This window comes from Anomaloglossus baeobatrachus, chromosome 5 (genome assembly GCF_048569485.1).
Source record: "Anomaloglossus baeobatrachus isolate aAnoBae1 chromosome 5, aAnoBae1.hap1, whole genome shotgun sequence".
In the NCBI taxonomy this organism is placed as follows: Eukaryota; Metazoa; Chordata; class Amphibia; order Anura; family Aromobatidae; genus Anomaloglossus; species Anomaloglossus baeobatrachus.
Window position 1 is genome coordinate 141,088,769 of NC_134357.1, and position 19,849 is coordinate 141,108,617.

The following is a 19,849-nucleotide window of genomic DNA, read 5'->3' on the forward strand; positions in this document are numbered from 1 at the left end:
TCAGAGACGCCCACCAACCTTAAATTATTGCGTCTGGACCTGTTCTCAAGATCATCTACCTTGTCCAGCAATACAGCAATGTCCTTATTCCTGCTCTCCAGCATCTCTGAAATTTCCTTTACAGAGTCCTCCATGTCAGAGACCCTCTGCTCCACATCTGTTAGCCTTAAACCCTGGGCATTAACTTGGGTGACTATAACGTCTAATGAAGACTGGAAGGCTGCCAGCTGCCCATCAATCACCGGCATCAAGAGATCCGTGATGGCCTTAGCAGTGGCCTGGGGTGGGTCTGTAGTTGCCTCAGGGGAAGCCCCTGGTGATGGGGGTGCATTTTGGTTTCATCTTTGCGGTCTAATTCCTTTACTTGGTTGTGTGGCATTGCTCTTACCCACAAATTTATCCATAGTAAGAACTGTAAATATGGAGCTTCTTTAGAGACTGTGGTGACGTCACAATAACATAGGCTTAATTACATCTGTGTGGTAAACTTGGCTGTTTCACAATTATTTCCACGCTGTGTATGAGAGTGTATAGATGTTACTTGAAAAACACCAGTCAGAAGGGCAGGAGGCAGGCCAGATGACTGATCCCACTTCTTTTTGTTTTTCACCCTCTTCTATACTGTCAGTGCTGGTGAAGTGGTGAAGTAGGGGTTAATCAAGTTGAGCTGTGATGCATTTCAGGCTTATCTGCCTCTGTTTACTGTTGCAGATTACAGGCCTTGTGCAGCAGCCATTTAAGGTGAGACCTGCAGGGATGTATCTGCCCCCTTCACAGCCCACTGTTTATCTCCTGACCTGCTCTCACAGCCGAATGTCTCCAGGGGCTCTCAGCTCCCTCCTCACTCACAGTATCTCAGACGGTGGGCTCTGTGTGACAGGTAAACACAGCGTGCAGTCCTGTTTGCTGAGCTTGCTGCTGCTCGGTGTTTCACTATTTCTTCTGTGGCAGGGAGGGGAGTGTGAGAGAGTTCACTGAAAACTATGGCTGCCGCTGGAAGCACTTCAGTCCCCTTCCCTGTCTCCTTCTGGATATTTAACCCCTCTCTTACCAGGTCCCGGGTGCTTTACGTTTGCAGTGGCACAGCTGCAGGGGGAGCAGGGAGGATGGGCAGCGTTCCTCTGTGCAGCACAGCCCACAGCCTGCAGCCTGGTGCTTTGTGTCAGAGCACTCCTTTCTTTGTGGTGCAGCATACACCTTTCACCTCCGGAGTATCAAGAGAGCCGGGCCTGATGTGCGCCCCTTGTCCTGTCCTTATCCCTGCAGCCTTGAGATGTTAGGATGGGCCTGGATAACGTTTTTGGCCTAGGCTGCTGCAGGAGCTCATGATAAAAGCAGCTACCTCGTAGCTCCGCCTCCCGGAAGTCTAATGTACATGTTTTGATATAAAATTACAGTAAATATCTCGCCCCATGACTATTAAAAAATTGCCAGGGCTGTCAGAAAAAAGGCAAAGGCCGCTCTGCTTTACTGCAGCTAAGTATTGCACAGAAATTGGACTTTTACATGCCAGAAACCTAGAGCTAAGTGTATGATGAATTCTCCCTATGTGAATATTGGAGACTCACAATCTTTTCCGTTATCTAACAAAGGGAATCTGTCACTAGATTTTTGCTGTGTGGCTCAGAAGAAAATTTCTGTGGATTGATGAATAATACTTTTCTATCTGGCATCTAATGGACAAGCTTCGGTTTGGCAAATGCCAGGAGGACATTACCAGCCTGACTGACCAGCTATAATATTTGGTGGAGGAGGGATAATGTTATTGGGTTGCTCTAAGCCTCTTAACTCTAGTGACACTAAATCTTAATGCTTCAACATAGCAAGACATAATGGACAATTATATGCTTATAGATTTGTTGTAATAACAGTCTGGGGAAGATCCTTGTCTGTTCCAGGAGGATTATTACCCCAGTGCACAAGCCAACGTATAAGGACATGATGGATGCACATATGGGGTGGAAAATTTGATTGGGAGGAACTAGATCGGAAATTGCAACCTAGACTCTCTGGTCCAGCACCAGTGTCTGTCCTCACTAATGCTCTTCTGGATGAATGCTCAAAACGTTCAACACAGACTCTGGTAAGAAGCCTCCCTAATGGAGTCCAACTACATATTTAGAACTGGATGCCATAATCACTCTTATAGGTGTCCCAATACTTTTTGTCCATATGTGTATGAATAATAAGATGATGCTGTGCAACATGCGTTCATGCATACTAAAAATATCCCAAAATACAATATTATATATATTCATGAATAATCAGAATAAAGGAATACATATTTAAAAACACACACTAAACAGAACAAGAGGAGTAAGGCTATGTGCGCACGTTGCGTACTAGCCTGCAGAAATTTCTGCAGCGATCTGAAGAGCACATGTGCGCTTTAGATCGCTGCAGAAATGTCCGTAGTGAGCGCCGATTCCATGCGCTCTGCCTGCAGCTCCTGCCATAGACAGAGCAGGAGCTGCCGGCAAAGCGCAGGAAAGAAGTGACATGTCACTTCTTTTTGCGCAGCGCTTCGGCAGTAGCCAAAGCGCTGCGCTCTGAGACGCCACGTGCGCACGGCCCCTGCACAATCTCCATAGACTGTGCAGGGGACGCAGGACGCATGCAGTTACGCTGCGCTGCAAAGCGCAGCGTAACTGCATGAATTTACGCAACGTGCGCACATAGCCTTAGACTGTGCTCCATGAGTATGAGCGCCCTTTAACAAATGTCAGCTTCAAGAAGCAATGGTTGCTGGATTTTGCAAGAACCTAAGACAGTCTATTTTTATTTTTTCTCTGGAGTGTTCTATTGTAATTTTAATGGATGCAGTTCAATGCGCACAGTACGACACATGCTAGTGTTTTATTATGTTATGCATATTACATTCTCACATTGAAATCAATACACAAAAGGCATATACATGATGTAGCAAATATTATGCATAAAATATAATGCAATAAACATGGAAAAAGTGAAATGGCTTTGAAGCAAATGAATATAAAAATCCTGCAGCAGGTATTTTCCAGAGAAGTCATTTCAGCCTAAGATTTATCTGGAATATTGTTGTTTCTATCAACAACCTTACAATGTAAAACTAATCCATGAGCATAAACAAGAGTGCTTGCATTTTCAATCTTCATTCTGAAGATATGATGATTCTGCAGCAAGTAAGAGTATGCAACCATCTATACTTCTTTTAGACAATGCATCTTACACTTGTACATCTGACCTATCAGAACTAAACTATCTATATATATATAATTGCCTTATTCTGTCTGTCTGTCTGTCTTGCTCCAAAATTGTGTCCTTACGGTGACACAAAGCTGATTGGCCGCTGGGCTCGCCATGGCCCCGCCCCCCCGCACGGATTGGCCGCTCGCCTCGCCTCGGCTCCACCCCCCCACGGATTGGTCGCTCGCCTCGGCCTGGCCCCGGCCCTCCGCACGCATCGCCAGACATAACCTTGTGCTGCTGGGATCGTGACGGAGCCGGTGAACGCTGGTAACCATTATACACATTCGTTACCATAAAAACAAAAAAAGATCACAAAGCCAAAGACTTATCAGCAGCTCCTTATAGACAACTTAGACCATTTGATAGAGGTTATTGAGAATAAACTAAAAGGTGTGGTCTTATTTTCCCTTATCCCTGTTAGGTAGAATTAATATCTTAAAAATTATATATCTTCCAAAATTACTATATTTATTTCAAATTTGTCTTAACATTTTACGCTTATTATATTTGCAGAACAGATCCCCTAAATTCAATCTAGCGACATTGCAGGACCTGATGGAATCCAGAGGTGTAGCAGCTCCTCGTATCTGTAATTATTATCAGCATTATTAGTATTTGCAAGCTAGAGGATAGACTTAGCAGTAGTGCAGCCATGGCTTTAAACCGAGCCCTTCTTAGCTTTTATGAGAGAGTATCCTCGGGTATATTCTGTGCAAGAGTTGGCCTGCAGTATTTGAGCTATTTTTAAAATTGTTCAGCTCCCGAACCTTGGACCCTCTAAAATCTCGCTAGACCTGCCTAATTCTGCCCCTTTTCCATACATGCAACTCAGGTCCCCCCCTTTATCACACAATTCGGCTTCCATCAAACACAATTACCGTAGGTTGCACTAAGCTAGAGTTGTTCTTGAGGTTGACATTCCTGGCTAAGCCTTTGACATTCATATAATTTACTAGCTGTAGTACCCGGGCGTTGCCCGGGATAGTAACTGTCTCTCTGTCTCTCTCCCAGTCTCTGTCTGTGTGTCGCTGTCTGTCTGTCTCTTTCCTTGTCTGTCTGTGTCTATGTCTCTGTCTGACTTTCTATCTCTGTCTGTATTTGTATCAGTCTGTCTCCATCTCTGTGTCTGTCTGTCTCTATCTTTGTGTCTGTCTCTATGTGTGTCTGTCTCTTTCCCCGTCTGTCTCTTTTCCGTCTGTCTTAGTCTGTCTCTTTCCCCGGGCTGTCTCTTTCCAGATAAACCACTGATTGAATAACAAGATCCATTGTAATACAAATCTTCAGGTATATTTATTTTTAACCATGATCCCAGAGTTATGACTACTAACCTACAAATGACCACTGGTCACTATTGGATAAATTGGGTCCAAAAATTAGACAATCACATATATATAGAAAAAAAACGTATAACAAATCTTTATTTATATTCATGATTAATGGGACATACAGTGAAAACAGACAGTGTTAATTAAAATCATGTGCAAATCTGTGTCTAATTTTTGGACCTAATATATCCAATAGTGACCAGTGGTCATTTGTAGGTTAGCTGTCTCTTTCCAGGTCTGTCTGTCTGTCTCTCTCTATCAGTCTCCCCACCGACATCTTATTACCTCACATATAAGCTTCTTATACTATGAATGTCTTTTGTTCCTATAGCAACCAATCACAGCTACTACTAATAACCTGTAGTTCAAGGCTTCATTTACTTTAATGGAGGCATGTTTTTTGGAGAGTAACTGTAAAGCGCGGGGTTACATTTTCCTGTCAAAACATAGCCTACGACGTTCCCTGGGTCACATGAGGTGTTTGTGCAAAATTTCGTGATTGTAAATGTGACGGTGCGGATACACTTTTTGTTTCACTTTTTCCCCATTATGTAGATAGGGGCAAAATTGATTGGTAAATTGGAACGCGCGGGGTTAAAATTTCGCCTCACAACACAGCCTATGACGCTCTCGGGGTCCAGACGTGTGAGTGTGCAAAATTTTGTGGCTGTAGCTGCGACGGTGCAGATGCCAATCCCGGACATACATACATACATACATACATACACACATTCAGCTTTATATATTAGATCTATATCATTTATTAAACCCTTTGCAAATATTCTGGTTAAGTGCAGGGTGATATAGCAGAGTTTGAGGATAGTGATTGGGGAGAAGTAGAGGACTCCTTTTTGTCTTTGGTTGTGAACTCAACAGATATTGTTAAACAATATAGATTCCTACAGAGTGTACTAACAACCCACTAGACTGAAGAAAATGCCCATCTTTGATTCGGACCTTTGCTGTTGATATGGAATAGCGCAAGACACTTTTATTCATACCGACTGGGCCTGTCCCAAGAGTTCACCATTCCAGAGGGAAATAGTCCTTTTAAAGCCAACTCATTTAGAGTTCCCAAGTGTCCTCTCCCCACAAGTGTGTCTATGTCTCTTAAGGGTCTGTGATAAAAATATGATCCTAAATTACGACAAACTGCTCTTCTTTTCATGTTCTGTTTTTACATGTAGTGCTAGGAATGTGGTCATAATGATGTGAAAGTCAACATATATTTGCCTTTGTCCGACTGGCTTAATCCAGTTAACAAATACTGTATATTTCTGTCTACAATGTAACTGATTTGTCCAAGATATAGCAAACTATTTGCGAGTAGTTCTCTTGAAGAAGTTTGGGGTTTGGAATTTGTGGTAACTGTGAATCCTCCTCCACTCCTAGATTATTTTGCGTTGTGTTTTCAGGGTGTAAATTTATCTCATTTGCTATATTTTGAGAAGGTTTGGTTCCCATTACCATATTGATAAAATGCACCTGTTGTAGGTAGTTCACATCGAGGTTTCCCTTTTTTCCTTACTGTTACATTTATATTATAATAAAAAAAACTTGGGAAACTAAAAAGAAAAAAAAAACGAGTGTATTTGTCACCGACGTCAGAGACTTTAAGTTTCATTTATGCAGTAGCTGAAGAAAAAGACAGAGGTTCGCCGTGACGTGGCAGTGGCTTCATAGTCTGATCAGAAGGTTAAACCAAGAACCTCAAGTTCAGGTATTAAAATTTTTGCCCAGCGGCATTAGACCAAGTGATTTTTTTTGGATGTGCGGTTCATGTCTAGTTCTCCAGTTATGTTCTAAGTTTCATTTATTTCTCCATGAATGGAGAGACGTTGGGGCTTTTTTTTTTTTTTCTTACGTAGGGACTTGATTTTTTTATTGTTACCATTTTGTGATAGATCCAACATTTCAATCACTTATTACATTTTTGTTAGGGAGATGCATCTGATCGTAAAGTGCCAATTTTGGAATTTCCGATTTCATAGAGCCCCCAGTCGTCATGAAAACCCACCAGTATTCTGCGAATCAACCAATTTTAAAGGTAGCTGTGAGATTGTGCCCATCAAGTCCTGCACTTTTCATATATGAGTTTCTGAACCTGTACAACTTGTGATACAAAGTGATTTTAGTTACCTGTGGGCTATATGAGGTTCTCTGAAGATTGTACTGGAGTCCTATTCTGGGAAAAATATCTCGGTTTCTAAGACCAACATATCCATATAGCGCTATTCCCCAAAGAGAATCCCCAAGAATGTGCTCTTGGCCTCCATCAGGGTGACATGCTAAGGTTTTGTCAACAAACTGAACAATTTATTATAGAGGGCCATCACCAAATTATATGTATACAGTTGTCAATGGGTGATATAGGTATACAGTGGTATTCAATAGAGCCTTCCATCAGAAATCTTCCAGAGTATAATCTCAAACAAAAACTTAGCTATTCTGCAGAAGAACTTCTGATCTGGTCATGGGCTGCTATTACCCTTAAAGAACCACTCCAGCATTTTTTTCAATGCTGGAGTGGCACTTTAAATGTAAATCCCCTTCCCCTGTTCTTATATTCACGCTCCAGCTGCTTCCTTCTTTTTCGGTGCCACTCTTGTCCCAAGGCACCATCTTGTGCCCGTAACCTTTGACTGGCTGGAAGTCAAAAGTTACATCACAAGTGCCTAATACAAGTCTATGAGAGCCAGAACTAAGCTGCCATAGAGTTACATTGATTTGTGACCTTCGGCGCACTCCATGACACACCGGAGGAGCTAGCAGGTCACAAATCACCTGAGACAGATGGAAGTGGCACTAATAAAAGATGAACACGGCAGCAGGTGATTATAAGACACGGAAGGGGACTTACATTTAAAAGTAACACTGCAGCGCTCAAATAAAAAAAATAAATAAATAAAAAAACCGCTGGAGTGGTGCTTTCAATTAGCACACTTTGCTGACATCAACAGAACTGTTGCGAGTTAGTCAGGTTTCCAAAGCAAACATAATGCAATGACCATATGGTAGCCTACATTATCACTTGAAAGCCATGACAGCTACCAAAGGTGCAATCCCTGCTAAAAAAACGGGAAGGAAATCAGGGTGAAAAGGACAGTATCAGTGAACCTAAAATTAAACAGATATCATTGCAGTTTTGAAAATACTTAACTACAAAACCACTGTGTAGGAGTATTTGCAGAAGTCACCTAACTGACATTGTATCAAATAATAACCCTAATAAAATTAACGGGTACTTCAAGTAAAAAAACATTCCAACCTGAAAAATCCCATCATTTGTCTACAACTATCAATCCACATACCTTCCGATCCCTGAATCCTACACGTTGCTTCTTCTTCTTTCCTTCCGGTTGCTGGTCTTCTTCACTTGACTCCACAGCCTGGTCATCACCGTCCTCTTGGTCCTCGGCCTCCTTCGCTTTTGCATTGTTCTCCTCTCTCAAGTTGTGCTTCACTGAAGACTGGGCTTCTGCATTAGCTCTGGTGAGATGAAGACGACGTGTTGTTAGGGGAATATAAATGCGGCATTATCTGTGCACCTTAACAATTTACACTTGTATTACACACAAGACACAACAACCAGTGTTATCATTGTAGAGTTGCAAGAAATGTACAAATGGAAGTAAAGACAGCCAAAAAATAAAAATTATAAACTTAGAAATTAAAATAATGGTTACTCTTTATTTCATAAATCAATAGTACACATAAAAATATGCAACTGTGTAATGTATCTCATCCCAAAAATGTCCCTATTTCTCCTCATGGATTGATCTGTCATTCACCATATTCACAAATTTATATGTAAAATCCGTCTTCAGTGAACACAGATTTTGGAAGTTAGTGCTTTAAAAATTCTATGGAGAAAGGAGTGAAGAGGAGCTAGAGGCAACTACTGACATTTGGCAGTTCTCCTGAAAAAAAAAAAAAGAATTACAGTTCTCCATAGAACTTTACGAGCACCAACTGCAATCTCCTATCTCAGTAATGGCAGTAATGGGAAAGTCTACACTGAAGACAGATTTTACCTCAGAATTGAGAATTTTAATGACACATCAGTGCAGGCGGATAAAAAAATGTTTTCTGATAAAATATATTACAAAGCTATAATAATTCTTTATTTAACAAGTAATGTAGTGGTAACAAGAATTAAACATTCCTCGTTTAAATTACAAACAACAATAGATAACAAAGGCACAGTCAATAAATACAAAAATAAAAGGTAGATCATCAAGACAAATCCAGAAGCAAAGTTGGTGCATGTAGACAAGACTTTACTATATCGGAATGGTTGAAGGGTTAATGAATAGAGGTTGGGGATGGTCAATTAAATAGGGGGCTGAAGAATAAAGAGAGTTGCAGAACAAATGGTTTGGGAGAAGAAGAGGAACGTTTTAATTGTATTTGCCAAAATTTCGGAACCATGGTGCCCAGTTTAGCATAAATGCATAAAGTGTATGTGATTCTCAACTGGAAAGTTCTTCGAGTCTGCAAATCAAGTGAATGGGGTGAACGGCTTCCAGTGTATGGGGCTTAAATGCTTGGGTACTCCCACTAGCAAAAGGCAAGAGCCCATGTCTTTTTGTTTTAAAGTTTGTGGAAGGACAGGATAGATGGACTTCTGTCTTTTTTTAGGTCAGCCGTAATTAATCTAAGATCTGTTAATATCTCCCCAAAATTGATTTAATCTAAGGCAATGCCAAAAAATGGGGGATACGTTTCCTGTTTGTGTGGAGCATCCAGCAGAGATTAGAGTCAGTTAGTCCTAAAAGATGTAGGAACTCAGGGGTCCTATACCACCTGGACACTATTCTGTAAGCATTTTCTTCTAACAGCGTGCATCTGGAGAAACCATGAGAATTGTCGAGAATACCTTTGATTTCAACATCTGATAATTTAATATCAAGTTCTTTTTCCCAAAAAATAAAGAAATAAAAAAATAAAAGGTTTGTAAATGGTTGTGGGGGAGATGAGGTGAGAATATGTTCTAGAGATCATCCTTGGAAAGGAGAAAGGAAATTTTGTGAGACGGTCGATTCAGATCCATTCTTCAATGGTGGAAGATTTTAATCTTAATTGTTCAAAGACGCATCCAAGTTTTTATTCTCAGAAGTTGATGGGGTGTTTCTTAGCTTCGATAAGCCATGAGTTTTCCATGGGGACTTTGCTGGCTCTAAGTTAGGAGATTGGGTATCTTGGTAAATGGGACTATAAATCATATATGTCTAAGCATTTAAGGTCATATTACAAAGTTTCTTACTTTCACATATACTACTGAATTATGGTGATAAAACGATTGTTACTTTTTAAGTGCAGCCAGGCGAAAATATCTAAAATATTAATATAATTATAACTCAATCTTTAAAGTCCCAGTTGGCAAAAGTAAAAGCTTGAGACATGTTCCCAATCTTTTTATACACTGGCTTTTTGTGTCACGTGAACAATTATTGGAGATCATTGGTGGAGTTTTAAAATCATATAAGTCGAGGTGGGATGACTAACCCTTTTTTTGATCAAAACAGTGTTGACTAAGTACCTTACGGTATGTTATTTTTTATTATTACTTTTTTTTTTTTTTTTACTTACTGAAGGGCATTTGCTCATTTTATTTTGCCTGTTAAACGACCACCGTGTGACTGAGCACCTTCCCATTGAGCTTATACCAACATGTGTTCCAGCTCATTTTATTCGTTTTGCTGGAGTTTTAAACAAGGTTTAACATTAATGTGTTATGACACAATTCATTATTATTCTACATTACACAAAGATCAGACCATTTACTTTGTTTCATTGTTGTGAGCGATAAGAAACTCTCCGGGGAAAAAAAGCACATGAGGGACAGCAAAAGGTAATTTATCAACCATACTGTTGGCTCTCCAGAACATTGCAATTTCAAGAAGGCAACATCTGCAACACGCAATGGTTAGAGAGAAACAGGCATTTTAATAAAATCATTATCACATGTGAACATAAGAAACTTTGTAATATATCTTATTAGAGAAATCTGCTTCTTTCTCCTCCTGGTCTTATCATTCATTCTCAAATTTTCACTTCACAGCTTAAAAGCTATCTTCAGTGAATATATTATTATGTGGGTCCCCTGAGGAAGCCACCTCCCGGCAATACATGTGGGGTCACTATGCACATTTAACTTTATTGAATATAGTTACTGCCTACTTTCATGTATTCTGTTTACACTGCATTATGTTTGTCTATGTGACATCCCTTTGGGGACAGTGTCCATTCATACTTATCTCAGATATCCAGCATATTTAGGCTATGTGCGCACGTCTGTGTTCTATTCCACAGAGTTTAAGTCACTGCATGTGCGTTTCAAAACACAGCCAAAAAGCTGCATTTTGAAAGCATTGTGCCTACAGAATTCATGCGTTCTGGATGCTTGCTCTGCCATAGACAGTGGGAAAAGCTCCGGAACACACAAAAGAAGTGACATGTTGCTTTTTAGAATGCATCGTTTTGGCAAAATATTTCAGCACCCGAAACGCTGGGTTCTAAAACGCAACGTGCGGATGAAATTTGCACAATCTTCATAGATTGTGCTGGGGACGCAGGACGCATGCATTTACGCTGCAGTGCAGAACGCAGCATAAAAGCATGAAAAAAGCACATGTGCGCACACAGCCTTACATGGCTCTGTTGATTATCATGCCGGTTGCAGGGGTATCCCAGTGACAATCTTTGGCCTAGGAAACATATTCTGGGGCAATATGCACAATTTGAAATGTTTCGATTTCTCTCGTAGAAGTTTTTGTGTTTGTTACGAGAGATTTACATTGTTTAAATTTAGGAAGTGCAACCAATCTTTAAGTGTCTTTTCTCTCTCTCTTTTCTTTTTTTTAGTAACTAATGAAATTCAGACATTACTTTTTAATTGTGGTTCAGAAACAAAAAGTCATTCCTGTGATACTAATTTGACCTTAAAGGGCAGTATTTCACACACGTAAACTATTTATACATACATGTGGTTCTTAAAAAGACAAGTCCAGCAACACCTTTACATGGCCAGTCAGTCCCTGTGCTACTGAGAAATCAATGTTTGAAATGACATGCAAGTGAGGCTAAAGAGCTATCTGTAGATCTGAAGGTTCTGTGTCTCGCCTCCTCGTACTTCACGGACAATTCCTGTACCTGAAGACACATGGGGAGAACATAAACTCTACGCAGATATTGTTCTTGGTGGGGTTTTTACCCTGAACTCCAGTGCTGTAAAGCTGCAGTTTTACTCTATGAGCAATGATGCTGACAATTTGTATTGCGGGAAATCCAAGATGAGAACCCACAGCATCAATTGACAAGCTACAGATCTGAAATTCACAGTATCATGCAATTTTTGCTCCCATTTTTTTCTCCATAGGATAGGAGAAGCTTTGCTGTTTATTTTTACCACTTCCAGTGAATATAGCCAATTAAATACTTATAGTAAAAATCAACACTGAGGAAATTTATGTCCAAAACACGGATGAACAACGGACAATGTTATTGCGTACTAGGAAAATCACAGACGCCTGTGTAAGGCCCCCTTCACATCAGCGGAATTCTGCCACAATGCCGGATCCGGCACAAATGCGGTACAGTTCAATACAGTTCAATGGAATCGCGGTAAAATAAAGTCACATGCTGACACCTGAACTTATCTTGTCACTAGTCCATTGAACTGTACTGTTATTTGTGCCGGATCCGGCATTGCGACAGAATAGCGCTGATGTGAGGGAGTATGTGACCCATGATGAGTGGTCACCAGCATGTCCAAGTACAAGTCTCCTTCTCCATGTAGTTGCCTTGTATGTTCGGCTCTTATACATCCATAATGTTGACATTTATTGTTCCTAGCTTTATTTCCCATTAGTATCCCAGCTTGTGCTATGTTCCTAGATATTGTTTATTTTCACATTACTCTAAGAAATCCGAGAAATGATTTGTATGTTTGTGTTTTACTGGGTGAGATTTATGGTCTGTGAAGCGAGTCACGTAGGTGTGAGCAGTGAGTGATTGATGGCTGTGGATCACAAATCTATTTTATAACCAAAAGTTGTCAGCCGTCACAACACCGAGAAATAAGAACAGAACATTTATGAAAGGATTTGTTTTTATGACAAATCATCTTTTTAGCGGACGTCTGGTTTTAACTGAAAATTCGCAGCCTGGATTTATATCACAGCTAAATATTCTATATCAAAAGGCTGAAAAGCAGAAACAAAGAACCCAAAATCTGGTACCATGTGTTACAAGGAATAAGTACCCCTCCTCAATTAAATGTCCTAATTCCTCCTATAAGCACAGCTCGATACACAGGGGACATGTAGGTAGGCCAGGATTTTAGATACCAGTCTTAGGGGTACTTTACACGCTGCGACATCGCTAACTATTTATCGTCGGGGTCACAGTGTTTGTGATGCACATCTGGCGTCGTTCGCGACATCGCAGCGTGAGACACGTATGAGCGACCTTCAACAATCGCAAAAGTGGTAAAAATCGTTGGTGTTGGAGAAGTCGTCCAAACACCAAATATCGTTGTCTGGTGAGTAGCGATGTTGTTCGCTGTACCTGCAGCATCACACATCGCTGTGTGACACCACAGGAGCGACAAACATCTCCTTACCTCCAACCACCGGAAATTAGGAAGGAAGGAGGTGGGCGGCATGTTCTGCCCACTCATCTCCGCCCCTCCTCTGCTATTGGACGGCTGCAGCGTGACGTCGCTGTGACGCCACACGAACCGCCCCCTTAGAAAGGAGGCGGTTCACAGGCAACTGCGACTTCGTTAGGCAGGTAAGTACGTGTGACAGGTGTTAGCGATGTTGTGCGCCACGGGCAGCGATTTGCCCGTGACGCACAACCAACGGGGGTGGGTACGCTCGCTAGCAATATCGGTCCCGATATCGCAGCGTGTAAAGTACCCCTTAGGGCTCACTCACACCACCGTATGAATCTGACGAGTGCTACCCGATTTATTTTTATTAGATAGCAATTTGACCAATTTGACAGTGCTGATTATTGGGTTTTTTTTTCTTATGTCAATTGAGCTAGAGAAAAAATGGCAGTATGCTGCAATTTGACATTAATTGAACGAGACTCCCCCATTGGATGTGAGAATCTGAGGTCCTTGCCTTAGAGGGGTGATTCACTACTATCATACTAATTGCCTATCCATTGGATAAACCATCATTGCCTGGTCAATGAGAGTCCTACAGCCAACACCCAAACCAATAAAAGCTGGGTTCAGCACTGGCAGTGGCTGGATGTAAATTAATTTGAATAGGAGCTGATCTGCAGTTCCTCTGTTAGGCTATGTGCGCACAGTGCGTTTTTCGCGGCGTTTTTGCGCGTTTTTCGGGTGCATTTTTGGCCTCAAAACTGCAGGACTTTGCTTCCCCAGCAAAGTCTATGAGTTTTAATTTTTGCTGTCCGCACACATCTGTTTTTTTTCAGCTGCGTTTTTGTGGTGCCACAAAAACGCAGCATGTCAATTATTCCCGCGTTTTTCACTGCGCTTTTCATCCATTGAGTTCAATGGGATGTTGAAAGACGCAATGAGAAACGCAAATAGCTGCGTTTTGAAGACCAAAAACGCAGCTATAAACGCAGGAGGTGGGTAGTAAAGTGACATGTACAGGAAGAGGATTCCTTCTGTCAGTATATACAGAAGCGTGAATCCTCCCGGTACCGTCACCGCCGCTTCCACCTCTCGTCCTGGGCATCTATGCTGCCGTGCGGCGCCATGTCTGGGCGGGAGATGGAAGCGGCTGCAAAAACAAAAGTTAACAGTAGAAAAAAAAAAAAAAAGTTATACTCACCTGTCTGCAGAATCCCGGTGCCATGCCCGCTCCCATCTCCTCTCACGGTATCGCCACCCCCGCTCCGACTGTGTGCAGACGGCCGGGAAACCTCCGATGGATGCAGGACCTGGCGATGGATCACCTGATGCAGTCACCTGACGCATCAGGTGATCGTAAGTATCGCGGTGACGCGGGCGCCCGGCCGGTATCAGCGGATGCGTCAGGAGACTTCATCTCTGATTACCGGCAGCTGCTGCAGCGATCGGACAGGATCAGACTCCCGCCCCATCGCTGCAGGAGCTGCCGGTAATCAGCACATAAGTGAGTATTATTTTTTTTATTTTTTTTTGCACCGATGCATCAGCTGATTGTATAATCGGCTTTTATACAATCAGCTGATGTGTGATGGGATTCAGGCACTTGAAGCTGACACATCATCTGATCGCTCTGCCTTCCAGCAAACCGATCAGATGATATTGGATCCGGATTGGACGGCGCGGGACCCTGACCCAGGATTACTGCGGAGGGGGGGGTTCTTTATTTCAATAAAGATGGAGTCACTAATTGTGTTGTGTTTTATTTCTAATAAAAATATTTTTCTGTGTGTTGTGTTTTTTTTTATCTTTACTAGAAATTCATGGTGACCATGTCTAATATTGGCGTGACACCATGAATTTCGGGCTTAGGGCCAGCTATACAGCTAGCCCTAACCCCATTATTACCCAGCGAGCCACCCGGCTTCAGGGCAGCTGGAAGAGTTGGATACAGCGCCAGAAGATGGCGCTTCTATGAAAGCGCCATTTTCTGGGGTGGCTGCGGGACTGCAATTCACAGCGGGGGTGCCCAGAAAGCATGGGCACCCTGCACTGTGGATTCCAATCCCCAGCTGCCTAGTTGTACCCGGCTGGACTCAAAAATTGGGCGAAGCTGACGTCATTTTTTTTTTTTTTTAATTATTTCATGAAATTCATGAAATAATTTTAAAAAAAAGGGCTTCCCTATATATTTGGTTCCCAGCCGGGTACAAATAGGCAGCTGGGGGTTGGGGGCAGCCCGTACCTGCCTGCTGTACCCGGCTAGCATACAAAAATATGGCGAAGCCCACGTCATTTTTTTTGTTTGGGGGGGCAAAGAAATCCTGCATACAGTCCTGGAAGGAGGATGCTGAGCCTTGTAGTTCGACAGCTGCTGTCTGCTCTCCTGCATACACTATTGGATGGAGTATGCTGAGCCTTGTAGTTCTGCAGCTGTCTGCTCTTCTGCATACACTAGTGGAGAATGAAGAACACATTGAAGAAGGAAATGACATCAGACCTTTTTTTTTTGTTCACTGATAAAAAACGCATAAAGATGCAGTGAGCAAAAACGCAGCAAAACGCAGCAAAAAAACGCACCAAATCGCGGCAAAACGCGTGCGTTTTTTGCCGCGTTTTTTTGACGTGGGTGCGTTTGTGCGGTTTTAGCGGCCAAAAACGCACAAAAACGCAGCGTCAAAAAAAACGCAGTGTGCGCACATAGCCTTAGATCTGGGTATATGTTCACATTGCGATTTACCCTCACGTTAGTGCCTATGTTGGGGCTTAAGTCTGAAGCCTTTGAAAACTAATGTAAAGAACATGCGCTGATGGGACCCACTCTTGGAGCCCACCTTACATAGGCGTATACAGTTGAAAATGATGTCCGACAGAGCACACAGTAATTCCATGTGAATCATTACAGTTAATGGCCCCATTGGCATATGTCCAAATCCTGTTTTTCAGGGCTTTAGAGCCAGCGATGTGAGGTTGAAATGCAAAATGAACATAGCCGAAGAACAACTGGTTGAGGTGGGTGCCAAGTGTCAGACCCCCATTGATCTCACAATGATGATCTATTTCCAGGATAGGTCATCAATATCACAACAGTGAAACACCTTTTGGATAAAAATCCCACCATAATAAAATGTGACACATTTATTAAGAAGATTTACAACTACAAAGATATTGATAGTCTATAGTACTTCTAAAACTGTTACTGAATGGTAACAATACTAAAGCGGTGAAGAATATACCAGTGATGGGGTTAGTGAAAAGAGAGAGATGTTACCCTCTCAATTCACAAAGAGCTGCAGAATCTTCTCTCTACATGCTGGGATCCCATAATCCAGAAGTTTGGACGTGATTTTTGCTAGAAAGTCATACCCTTTCAGGGTACACAAGTGATATTTTTTCTTAATAGGTAATATTTAGCAAACACCCCAACCTGAGACTACAAAGTTTTTCTTAAAAAAATAAATAAATAAAAATTTGCAGCCCCAGACTGGTGACAGTTGCTCTTTAAAGTATGATGTAAGCAGGATCACTTTACTGCTTATAGCCCCCTCACCTCTTATTGCATTAATTATATCTGCCGGGCAGCTCAAGTACAGTTATCAACTTGCATTGTATTTCTTCAGATTTTCATCTGGTAAAATTATCATACAGAAAAATAATCATTAAAAGGCGACCCAACATCACCAAAGTGGAACCCAGTCTCCATCGATCGTAACAGCCCAGCATCTGGCATGTTCTCTCCTTCACTGCAGAGCGCCACAAGCAGGAGCGATGCTGGGCTGTGACGACCGGTGAAAATCCACCCACAGCCCAGTCCCGAACGGAAACTGGGGCCGGCCTCAATGATGTCGAGTCAACTGGAAGTTGACGTGACATCATCAGATCTCAGAGGTCATGGAGCCCGGGGGTCATGTGATGGGGATGAGCGGACCGCAATGGTGATGCTCAGAGTCAGAATTTACTATGCAAGGTATTTGAGAAAAGCCTTCTCTATGAGCTTTAGATCAATGTGGCCACTAATGCTGAGTAGTGGACTACCTCTTTAAAGTCGGGGTCTGATATTAGAAAAAAGGACATTTCATCTCAGAAACCACTTCAAGTTGTGAAAGAACAAATGTGCCCGAGTTGCAATATCAGACAAGATAGGCACAGATATGAAGTCCAACAACCCCTTCAATACTGGTGAAACACTAAACAGACTACTCTAGAGTTTGTTATCTATTCTCTCCTCCATTAGCCATCAGTAATGTGTGTAGTATGCACATTAAATTCTTACTATCGCTATCCTCTGCCGTTTCCAGCATTGGTCCGCTCCTCTAGTGCATTATGTGTCTGCAGTTGTGACCAGACAGGTTACACAATGTCTTCAGGATGGACAGAAACTCACCTTACTAATGAAAGTCTGTGAGGCTCACGATGAGGTTCTCATGAAGAAAAGAAGACACTGCACACACATTAATGATGACTAACGGAGAGGGCAAAAAAAAAAAAGAAAAAAAATACGCTATGTTCCTTTAATGAATATGATTTTGAAATTATTTAACGAGTAAGGCCAGCATCACACAGCCACGTTTCACAGTCTGTTGACGAACCAAGTACAGGTCTACTGACCCAAACTAACAGCCTCGTAGACTGTTCGTTCAGATGAGGAGACCGGCAATTTCTCCGGAAATTGAAGTCTGATCGCGGACGTGTGAAGCTGGCCTTAGTTTAAGAGAAAGGTTCAGACTACACAAGGACTTTCACTTAACGGGAATTGCTGCAAAATCCAAATCATGACTTCAATTTTTCCACATGTTGCCCAGCCTAATAAACGGTACGTTGGTAATAACGCTGCAGACAATACTAGATAACTATCATAATTGTACAGCAGGATTTATTTCTTCTTTAGGGCACTTGGGCTTCAACCCAACATTGCAGAGTAGTTGCAGTAAAAATCAGGAGAACGAAATTCACTGGAAACAATCACATGGGCACAGAGGCATGAAAGGTTAAATGGCTTGGAGAAGATCTGGCAGGACAGACTAAAGCTGACAGAAGAGTGGCTTTCTACATTGAGAACCTACGACTGAAGGATCTTAACTCTTCGCTAGCAACTTGCTCTGTGTATATATTATTAGGCAGAGTCCACAAAAATGCTCTGCTCTGTCATAAAAGCAGAAAAACAAAAATTGGTGAAAAATTATTATGTTGCACGGTGGATAATAATGGCGTCTGACGAACCCTATTAAGTTACTCAGGTTCCATCATTTGAAGAACAGAGCTGCACACCTCATCAAAAAGGAAAATCTGCAACGATGGCTCAAACATGCAAATGTGAACAGTCCAGGCAACAACTTAAATCAGTCTTGTGAGTCGTAATTACGAAAAGTATGAGAATCCCTGCTCTAGACCCACATCAAAGGCTTCTCTCCCACCCAACCAGGACCCTGCTCTTTACTGACAAGGGGGCTTGGCTTAATGAAAGTGATGTACTTTATAAATGGCATAAATAGGGATCATGATTAGTTCTCCCCTTGTCTAAACAACCTGTTGGCTCCCTGCGACAGCTGTGTGGGGGCAGAAAGAAAAACTGATGGTTTCCGCTGCTGACAGCTCCAGTGTCTAAAAGCCTCCATACAAAGACCAATATTCTCCAGCCCCAATCCTCAAGCCCACTAACAGGTCATGTTTTCAAGATTTTCTTAGTTGTGCATGGGAGATACCTCTCCAATACTAAGGAAATCTTGAAAAAATAATCTATTGGTGGGCCTAGAGGATTGGAGTTAGGAAACAATGCATCAGACTGTCGGTCAAACTCACCAGTCACACAACGACTTACCAGCGATCCTGACAACGATTCCACCTGATAAGGATCGCTGGTAAGTCGCTGGGAGGTCGCTGGTGAGATGTCACACAGTCAAACCTTAGTAACGATACAGGTCGCAGTAGCGACCTGTATAACGATCTCGGCAGTCACTGGGACCCTGTCACACAGTGTCAAACACAGCGATGTGTCCTGCCCAGCAGGACATCGCCTTTGAAGAATATGGTCCTGACCATTCGGCAACGACTAGAGATCTCACAGCAGGGGCCTAATCGCTGGTAGTTGTCACACAAAACGAGATCACTAACGGGATTGTTACTGCGTCACAGAAACGGTCACTCAGAAGTGATCTCGTTAGCAATCTCGTTGTGTGTGACGGGGCCTTAAGGGTTCGGCCGACAGTTCAAGGTCATGGGCTTGCAGGCAGACTAATCTTCGGGACAAATGTCAATCATGCACGTCAGATTTCGAACTGCTGATCACATTGTTTTCCCAGAGATAAGCCCCTGATTAACATGTCAGTCAATGGCCTTCCTATAGAGAACACAGGAGCATTCGTCTGAGCGAGCAGTCCTGTGTATGGGACAGCTGGCTGATATGGCTGTCAGCCAAATGATCGGGGAAAGCGTTGTTCGCCATCTAATGTATATGGCTAGATTTTGAATCTATTATAAAGCCCTAAAAAAATGTCACTACTAAAAAGTTTAGCAGATTTTCTATGGACAGGTAGAAAAAAAATCATCATGAGCAGAGCTCCTCTGACCTTTACTAGCTGACATTTAACCAAGCCGCTCAGGAAACATTGACACAAGAAAAAAGAAATCTGTACAATTCAAGAAACTTGATTATTGTCCACAGAAGATGCACTGAAATGTG

The 19,849-nt window shown here is 42.1% G+C and overlaps 1 protein-coding gene across 1 annotated transcript in view; it reads right to left on the bottom strand.

Annotated features, from left to right (window-relative positions):
* MICU1 (mitochondrial calcium uptake 1) overlaps positions 1–19,849 on the bottom strand; it is a 399,405-nt gene that overhangs the window by 319,431 nt on the left and 60,125 nt on the right. Inside the window, exon 3 of the mRNA XM_075348939.1 lies at positions 7,865–8,042. Within this exon, the coding sequence (XP_075205054.1) occupies positions 7,865–8,042 (178 nt within the window). The remainder of the gene's footprint in view (positions 1–7,864; positions 8,043–19,849) is intronic.